Raw genomic sequence first — 9,712 nt, forward strand, 5'->3', positions numbered from 1 at the left:
CCATATTTCATTTTTGCCACAAACTTACCTCTACAAGTCATACTGCTAGCGGCGTGTATTCTAGAACACCGTGATAATCCATCTGAAAATACATTGGAATAGCCGATCAAGACAGAGTCATGGAAAACACTGTAAGGATGCTCTATCATGGTTGCTAGCGGGATTTTCTGGGTGGCAGCGTACCATTTTACAATCTAGGAGTTTTGGTTGCATGCATGGGTTTCATAAGGTCTTTGAGGGAGGGATACCTAGTTTACTTTGTTATTGATATGTATAGATAAAGTATTTGCCAATCGAAATCTTCATATGATATCCTCTTTGAACTGCTCTCTGTCTCGTGAGTATTCGACGCTTTTGTGACTTTCAAGGACCTTGACTAGAGAGATGGATGAAATGATTTCAGGAGCGGTGATCAACTACTTACATACTTCAGGGAAGCAGATAGGCAAAGATAAAGCCTAAGGCGTTATAGTGTATTTCATGTTTTCGAATTAAAGTGCCGTATCTATAACTTTTTTCCTTCGTCAGATTACATTCTTATGTCCAGAATCTACCGGTGAGAAACCCCATTTCTCTTCGGCCGAGAAGGGGAAAGGCAAGGAGACGGAAAGGGGAGCGGCGAAAGTATTCGCTTACGTTATTTACCTTGGAATTGAGTGATTATTAACATATTAGATGGACTAGTAAACTCAAATAGTATTTATTGTATAACATGCGTAAGTAGCTAGATGCATATCCACAGGAAAACTCATAACTCAGCGGTGAAAGCCATGCATATTTTGTTGATTTGCTACAGGATGGATGAATGGATGATAGACACATCTAGCGAGCGAGTATTTCCCCTCCCTCTACAATCATCCTGAAACGTTGTGCCGTTCGAGTTCTTCAATGGTTTGTCTCTTTATATCTAGAGATGTATGACGTGCTATCTACCGCCAACCAATTAATGTAGTGAATCATAAAATCTACATCATCATCCAAGCACTTAGAGAAGAATATTTACATCCGAGTTCTGGTCCAAGTTTGCATGCAATATCGGATGAGTGATCTCGATGGCAAACGCACAGTGCACAGTCTATATGTGCTAGTAGAGTAGTTTGAATTTCATTTGGGATGCGCAAAGACTATACATACTGCAGAAAGTGGGGAAGGGGAGGCGCTAAAAGATGCGTATCATGAGCCTAGGAGACAGCAGGTGTGATGATCGATGAAACGGAAGAATACACTTGAATGAGCGAGTGAGTACGACGGTACGTCAACACAAAAACCCGGTGCATTTTGTGTAATCGTGAATTCTTGTACCGGAGCCAATAGATTTAATCGTTAACAGCGGAGATGTGCATTCCTGATTCTGACTAACATCTTTTGCAGCGGATTTTATCACTTTCCTGTAAAAGGGTGTCTCTTCTCCTCGCATATTATTCGAAAAGACAAAAAGAGCAAACGATGGAGCCGTGCTAGGTCAACCGACCCTTGCTATCAGGAGTGGGAGCAGCAGAAGGATCCAAAAACAGGAAATAAGAAGTTGGAGAGCTCTCTCATGTGCAAAAAGAGAATCTCACATACAACAGTGGGGATTCGCTGGTGGTCACCCACCCAACTACTAATCCACCGATCTGAAGCTTGTGTATGGCAGAGCGGACGGGATGCCCAATTCTCTTCAGTCTATGGTCGTATGTGACAGAAAATAGTTTCTTTGAATATATATATCAATTGGGTCGATGCGATTATCTGTTGGAACTTAGCGCCACGCCCGCAAACTCACCCAAGCATGCTAGAGAAAATAAAGATACAAACTTCATTGTGCGTGCAGTGAATACAAAAATATCGACGTCGTAAGAAAAACGTCAAAGATGAAAGTCTGGGATGAGAAAATGTTTGGGTTGGAAGTTCCAATCCACTTGGACATATGAGGGATAATATATCGTCGAATTGTAAGAGTACCTAGATAAGAATGATTTCATCTGACCGATGAAACCATACACTATTCGTTGCTACGGAGCATACTAGGTAAGCTTCTTTTTAGGTGGTATGCAGTAATCACCATGAAAAATAAACCTTCTAGACCTCGCCCAACGGGCATTCACATATCCATCCATATGAATTGGGAAACCAACTCACCAGTTTGATCACGAGAACCTCTGAAAGTATTCCACAAGGCGTAATTAGTGATCCTTCCATCGAGACGCCCAATATTATGCAGATAGTATTCGTATTGTGAGATTCATATTTCAAGCCAGATCCAGATTGTTGAACAGTTTGTTGTTTCTGAATGATCCCGTGAACATGTTTCTATAAGGTTAGTTGAAATTGTGAAGGACCAAACATCAAGTCCACAATTTCGGGGAGAGAAAGAAGGTAACTTGTGATTGTGAGTATACGTTTGCAGTTACCCTGAAGATTCTGAGTATCAGATTTTTAAGTCACAGAATGGATCGTATATGGAAGATGGTAGATGGTAGTGAAATAATGCAATGCATGGTGTCCGATGTCCCCGATGAACTTATCCTATTGCAATCGCCGTTTTGATTGTGCGGCATTGTTGGTTTGAGCTGAATGGTCGTCGCAAGGTAAAGCCGTCTTGCTTTTACTGTACTCGTACCCATACACGATAAGCTTAGAAGGTTATACGAGCTGGATTGGCAGGCACATGGGAAACTTTATTGCAGTCAGTACAAGAGCACTGTAATGCGGTTGGATTCACGGGATGGGTTGTTGCGTTTTGCATTTCGCATCTGCATGAGGATAGCGGTTGCGAACTGGATGGGTAAGATAATTCCGTAATAACGAAAGGTTCTTCATATGGTTCCTAATTTCCAGCTTGGGCTCTTGTATATGATGTTATTGAATATACCAGTGATATTGCCCTGCCGATGACCAGGCAAGCTTAGAGATGTGAGGAAGTCCACCCAAATTCCGGGGGCATGATGATATGACGGGTTGTCTTTGCAAGGACCTGATTGTTGAATAACGGGACGAAAAAGTGTAAAAATCCTCACAATTTCGGAATATTGCTTGTAAATGGGTGTGGAATGGGATGGATGATCACATATGCAATGCTCCATTTTTCGGAAAAAGGAAAATGGATTGGTAAATGCGAGCAGCTCGCTTTGGTACTCGTCGAATGTTTGGTGGGTGTAGCACCAAAAATGATGGCACGGTGCTGTCTCTAAATGAACTGTGCTTTTACCGGCGTGGGAAAAGGTAAAAGTGGAGGAGGTAAATCATGAACGTCATATCAGACCTTTTCCCTTTATTCCTCCTTGCTTTTTGGTTGGCATTGATTGTGTAAGATTCAGAAACAGAAAAAAAAAGCGTGAGCTCGCTGCCGGTTGAATGCTGTTTTGTTTCGGGCAAGGAGGTTGGAAGGAAGGAAAATATGAGGAATGGCCTTGAAATTCGATGCGACTTACATGCTTGGTGAGGCTGTGCCATCAATCAAAGAGCCTTTGGAGACTAATCAGACCTCAGCTAACTACCAGGAACACGAGTGGCGGGTGGATAAAACAGATTGATATAGATATTAGGGCCCGAATCACTTGGGAAGTTATATCTCAGAACGAAGTAGGTAGATATATCATTAGACTCAGTCTTAGTCTTACAGTTAGACTCCACATCACGATTCGTCATTCATAAATGATATAGCTATGGTGCTTTTTCCAAAACCCCATCGCGGTTCACTCCAAATGTTTTCTTTTCCGGAGAACGGAGGGCATCACATATGGTCGATACCTTGGAAAGAGGCTCTGCTTGTATAAAATGCGCGTAGCATACACCGATCATCGATGAATAGATATTCCTAAGAGGACTTACTTCCGCCCAATTATAAGATATTATGCAGTCAACTTGATGAGCTCATGACATGTGTCCATATAGATATTTCATCAATCGATGCGCGGATGATCTTTCTGGCACAATACCGGCAGGTACCTTAACGGTAAACGGTAGAAGGGCATCTAGAACCAGGACAAGCACAAGTTGTCATCCTTGTACTCGAGAACTTGATGTCAAACCTCAAATCCCGGGCTTTCTCCCAAGACCATTGTTGATCGCAGTGCTAGGACTTTGGTAGGACGATCCAGGCTTTACGGCTGGCTGTTCAAAATCACGAAGAGCTGGTGGAGCTTCAATCTAGACGAGTGATGCTGGCATCAATAAAAAATGTAAGATTACCCAGTATCAGAAATCATCTCTCCAACATATGGATGTTGCGGGATTTACTAGGCATTGGAGTAGATTGGCTGGTTCGATGGTGAATAAAAGTATGTTTGCCATCATAGTCGACGAAGATGTTGAGTAAATAAAGGGAAGGAGGGAAGTAGGGAACATCGCATCCCGAGGTCGTTATCGATAAGAGGATGGCAAAGCGGAGTGGGTGAAAGAGCTAAAAAAGATGATCAACAAAACCTTATGAAATAGTAAGGTTAAATCTTACCTACTAGAGCTACTCAAATCTACCCATCTATCTACTCCAGCTACCCACCAACTCTGGCTACCACCTACCTAGTATGGCAGCAAGTAGAAGTACCTACAGCTATCTGTCTGACCTTTACACACGCGCGCGCACACACACACACACATATGCATACATGATACATATACACAGCAAAATGATTTTCATTGTTCAAATCAAAATCCAAGACATACTTCCTACTTGTTACTTGTTATGAAACATACCATCATCACTCATCGAATTCATGAGTCGTGGACTTACTTATCTATGAACCTACCTAGCTGCCTACCTACCTACCTACCTACCTACCTACCCACTAGGCGCACATAATGAAAAGAGCCCACCTATGCTTTCACCAAGCCAACCTTGTTTATCCTGAACTTCTAACCTGCCTAGTAGGTCCTCGAATAATCGGCCATTTCAATCACTACATTATCTACTTATCTACCTACCTAGTACCTCCCGCCATACATGCTACCTCTACCCCGCTCTCATAAAGGCTTTCAATTTATTCATGGAACAATCAGCGTGAAACTCTTTTTGTGCTGTTGATTTTCTACACTTTCCTTTTTGCCGTGTTATGATCTTGTGCTTTCTTCTCTCGCATTCCAATTCCAATTCCAGTTCCAGTTCCAGTTCCAGCTCCAATTCGATATCAATCTGCGGGATATCCATCTTCCCTGCACTTCATTCATATTCCACAACAAAACTATATTAAAATCGCTTGACCCGTTTGGAACTTGGAACCTGGAAGTGAAATACGAGTAATTGATCCATCATTTTGGGAAAAGACTTGTCTAGGTACTTATTTTACTACTACAGTACTGTCCCTAACTGCCTCACATTTTACCTAATCTATGAAAACCCCCTTCACAGCTATCTACATATTTGTACTAACCCCAGCTCTCGGCTTCAGAAGTCAATCATAACTAACACACCCGATTCAGTTGCGACCATAACTCAGTCAGCTCCGCATCAAAACCCAATCCCAACCACCCTTCCCGCCTGATCTTACCTACCTACAGTTTCTCTTTCACTTGGTATTATTGTTCATATTTCCACCATACCATACCATTAATCTTACAAGATTGAATCCATCTTCAAATCATTCGACCTCTTACGGAGCTATCCAAACCGCCTGATCGTCCACCGTACGAGTTCCGTCAATCAATTAGAACAAGGGCCTTACCACGTACTGCCACCCTAAAACTATAACAAAACACGATAAAGTCAAGTCAAAAGGCCTTTTAAGGGCATCTACAACGCTTGAATAGGCAAACCTCAATTCATACACAACAGTCAACTATTCTTTGCAAGAGATCGCCAACGGCTTGGAGATCTATCCGACTTTCTATCACGGATCAGTGCGGGGTCGATAAGACAAAATGGATAATACCATGGAGGATGATGATGTTGATATGCCGTATGCGCCGCCGTTGCAGCAACAAGCTACTGCCTCTCGTTGCCCATATAATCAAGCTTCCCGAAATAGCATGCACAGGCCCAATACACGGTACCCAGCACTTATGAATCCTTGGACAGGTTACAGAGAAGGCTTCAATATGCCCACTTCGATGTATGGCACTCCCAATATGCCCTCATTTCCTTATGGCGGTGCAAACACAAGTTATGTAACTACCGGCTATGCCACACAGCATGCACAGTGGTCTCAGAATGCGCATGCTTTGGGCAATACAGTTTCAAATATTCAAGATCCACAACATCAAAATCCAGAGCTGTCGGGTAGTAGTGTACCGTTCCCTCCTATGTCAGTCCCCGCCGATTACCACTCTTGGCCGGGTCTTTGGCCTAATGAACCTCGCCCGATGCCCACGTTCGCCGAAGAAAATACCATAGCGGACAATAATAATAATCCTCAAGGAATGACCTATATGGGAAACAGCATGGCAGGTGTTTCTAGTGAACAAGGTAACTTGCCATCTCGATTGACCCGTTTATTTCATTTACAGGTTAATACCGGCTCCTAGCCTTCTGCTTTTCATGAGGTCGTAAAACCACCCCTAATCGCTGACACTCTCGAAATAGTTCAACAACGACGACGCGAGCGAGAGAGTCAGGATCTATATACTTCCCCGGCTGCTAATTCGGAAGCTTGTGAGTACACTCACTTCTATATCGGAACAGCTTGAAAACTTATTGCTGTCGTTTCAGCCAGCTCTGCCTGTCATTTCTTATGTCAACGTTTTCCTACTTTAAAAATCATACAAGGCAAATGCACAGGAGGCGAAGACCGTTCACTAACGAAGTTCTAGTTGGAAGTGCGTCTTTGCATACTACAGTTCCTGCCAGCACTCCTGAATGGGATCGGCCGACTGCCAGGCAAGCACGGCGTTTGGCTGAGGTTCAACGCAGAGCAACTTTAGCTCGTGCCAGTTATGGTGCCAGGTATGCTAATAGAGATCCTCTTAATAGAGATTCAGATACGGATGAAGAAGATCTTGAATACAGCGATGATGATGATGAACTGGGAAGCAATACTCGGGTATTCTCAAATCATTAATATGACGAATGGGGGCGGCACCTTGGCTGCCGTTTTACGTGGCCGTGGTGGGTTGGGTGGTAAAAGAATGCCATCCAAGGAGTTTTTGCTCTCACTCGAGACCCTGAATCCCAGTGATATGTCGGAAGAAGATCGAAGTAAGTCCAGTACAAAGTATCGTCACCTTTTTCTGATCACATCTAGGTTGTATGATTTGCTACAACGAATTTGGCGTAAAGAATCCGGAAGGCGTGAGCGAACAGCCATTACGTTTACCGAAATGTAGACATATATTTGGAGCTATATGTATCAAGAAATGGTTCAAGGAGAATGACAGCTGCCCGTATTGCCGGGACAAAGTTCTATCGGAATCTGCTGCTGCGAAGATGATAGTGAGGCGTGCTCGTCAGCTGATGCGGGATCAAAGGGATCAAATGCGAAACCGCCTCAGTGCAACAGCTCACTCAACTGAAGCCGGTCACCTCAATCCAAGGTACGTCCCTGTGAATCCTTCTCCGAAAATTGGCTAACGTGCTGGAAGCGCACTCAATTCACAGGAATCTCAAACCATGACCTTGGGCGATCGAACACCGCCAGTTTGGTCAAGACCATCGACAGCCGACACAGTAGAAAGCCGACGTCGTGTGTCCCGAGGAAGAACTGGGAGCCATAGAGCAGCGCATCCACCGACACGTCCGAACCCAATGACTTCCGCAAGACTCTACGCTCCCACTTCACCCTCACAATTGCAAAACGAAGTCAGCCCTCCAACACATTTACGCCATAATGCGAATGCGGAAGGTGTATCACCTGCGATAGCTGTTGGATCTACTACAAATAGCAGAGATCACCAGCCGACACCTCTTTCAGTCAACTCATTGGGGGGGAACTCAGCAAACTCGAATTCTTACATGGCCCCGAACTCATCGCGGGCAAGTTCGTCAATCTCGAATAGCTATATGCCTCCATTTGCAACTTCGTACTCTCAAGTTAGCCCGATTGCGTTTGGATCGATAAGAACTCCCACATTCGATCCGACCCAAAACGAGAATGCTGTCCACTTTTACAATTTTCAACCTCAGGCTTCTCAACAGGAGGATTCTGCTGTCTTTCAAAGCCAGCAACAAACTCTGCAGCAGTACCAGCAGCATGTTTTTGATCAGCAAGCTCATCAACAACGAGAGCGTGAACAGCACAGAGAGAGGGAAATGAGAGAAGTGGAACGGCGTGCTAATGAACAGCAGTTTAATTCGCACGGGAACGTGAGAGATTATTAAAGAGTACTTTCCATAAAACAAAATACTTTTGGAATTACCTCAAATTGCTAACACAACTTTCAATTTATTCGAACTCTTCTAATTGACTTTCTTAATGTCTTATCCATGCGCATATGGCAATAAATTGGGATATCTGAACCTTGCAGGCAAGGCGTACTGGCGAGGATAGGAGTTGCAGGTTTCTATACCATTCTGAATGGGGAAATCTCTTATGTGCCGGTGGTTCTATGAATATTTTACATGCTTCACTGGAAGATTGGTTGAAATAATGGTGGTGGTGATTGCGGTGGTGGTGATGATAATGATCTTCCACTTCTTGTTCAAACCAGCGTTAATGAGTATTAAGTAGCCAGCAATAAAAGTATCCAGATAACTTCTTGGACTGATACTCCGTGGGTGAGTGGTGAAAATAGTGTGTTAATGATCGCCGCTTCTATGACTTGAAATTTTGTATACGTTCGAGTTGAGATACATGGAGTATCACTGAGGTGTTTTTTTAATCGATGTAAATCTATGATTCGTGATTTCTGCATGAACCGATACGAGATTTTTTATAAAAAATAATTTTTTCTTTTGAGGGTACCTGGCAGGAAATCCATCAATTCATTTCCTGCGCAATGGGACGGCTACCCCACCTTGGTCTACTTTTATTAGTCCCACTATGCAAGGCTGACAAGGCTGACTCTTTCCATCAATAATAACTTGAAAGACAGGCGGTGGAATTTGGCAGAAAAAAAAGTTCCGTTATCACTTATCGGCTGAAGTACATGATTATTATAAAATAATCTTCACTCCCGCTCATTTGATAGGGACCTTCACACCTCTTCACAATCATTTTCTCCATAATTTAGATTTCATCTTCTGGTACCCATGTGTTATTCTGCGTTGATTGGTTTCACGGAGAATTGGATTTTGAAGCATTTCTAGCGACTTCAACATTTGAGAGCTTGGAGAATTCCTACCACAACAGAACTTTAGAATTCACTCGTCACCATGCCTGAGAAGGTTCTCATTAAATTCTGCGATGACGGTGATGAGGGCTCTAATGTTGCGAAACTGACGAGGTCTTCTAATGCGGAATCAACTAAATACAACCAGACAAGGTCGGAATCGCAACTCCATTCTGCGAAATCCGCAGGTACGAAACGTCTTAGAGATGGAAGTCCCAAATTGAATTCGAAAAGAAAGAAATTAGTGGCTGTGTCGGAGAAGGTGGAAGGTGCAAGCAGTGTAAAGTTGACCAAGTTCCAATATGCGGAAGAGGCAGATGCGGGCCGGAAGGAGGGTGAAACAAGAGGAGCGGCTCCTGAGGCTACGGGAAAAAGAATCAATGGCGCCAGTAGAGTCAAATCCCATGGAGATGTAAGGAGGGACAACGAGGACCAAATCCCCAATCTGGTAGTGCGTTCAACAGTGCCAAAAATGCACCTCCGGACAGGCATTTACAAAGAAACGGGCGAGGGGAACTCGAGCCATTTCGGC

General features: G+C 43.6%; 4 protein-coding genes across 4 annotated transcripts; 2 read left to right on the top strand and 2 right to left on the bottom strand.

Moving 5' to 3' along the window:
* Positions 1–2,798: 2,798 nt before the first annotated feature.
* SS1G_07540 (predicted protein) lies at positions 2,799–3,065 on the bottom strand (the record flags this gene model as incomplete). The annotated part of the gene is made up of 1 exon (XM_001590866.1): positions 2,799–3,065. One exon carries the CDS (start codon positions 3,063–3,065, stop codon positions 2,799–2,801), a length of 267 nt encoding a protein of 88 aa, XP_001590916.1.
* Positions 3,066–3,862: 797 nt separating this feature from the next.
* SS1G_07541 (predicted protein) lies at positions 3,863–4,260 on the top strand (the record flags this gene model as incomplete). Its single annotated transcript, XM_001590867.1, has 3 exons — positions 3,863–4,044; positions 4,073–4,163; positions 4,237–4,260. 3 exons carry the CDS (start codon positions 3,863–3,865, stop codon positions 4,258–4,260), a joined length of 297 nt encoding a protein of 98 aa, XP_001590917.1.
* Positions 4,261–5,838: 1,578 nt separating this feature from the next.
* SS1G_07542 (hypothetical protein) lies at positions 5,839–7,483 on the top strand (the record flags this gene model as incomplete). The annotated part of the gene is made up of 3 exons (XM_001590868.1): positions 5,839–6,382; positions 6,887–7,111; positions 7,158–7,483. The coding sequence occupies 3 exons, from the start codon at positions 5,839–5,841 to the stop codon at positions 7,481–7,483; spliced, it is 1,095 nt and encodes a 364-aa protein (XP_001590918.1).
* A 460-nt stretch (positions 7,484–7,943) lies between these two features.
* On the bottom strand, positions 7,944–9,672 carry SS1G_07543 (predicted protein; the record flags this gene model as incomplete). The annotated part of the gene is made up of 4 exons (XM_001590869.1): positions 7,944–8,183; positions 8,471–8,612; positions 9,130–9,188; positions 9,292–9,672. The coding sequence occupies 4 exons, from the start codon at positions 9,670–9,672 to the stop codon at positions 7,944–7,946; spliced, it is 822 nt and encodes a 273-aa protein (XP_001590919.1).
* Positions 9,673–9,712: the final 40 nt, after the last annotated feature.

Source organism: Sclerotinia sclerotiorum, genomic scaffold, assembly GCF_000146945.2.
Source record: "Sclerotinia sclerotiorum 1980 UF-70 scaffold_10 genomic scaffold, whole genome shotgun sequence".
NCBI classification, from domain to species: domain Eukaryota; kingdom Fungi; phylum Ascomycota; class Leotiomycetes; order Helotiales; family Sclerotiniaceae; genus Sclerotinia; species Sclerotinia sclerotiorum.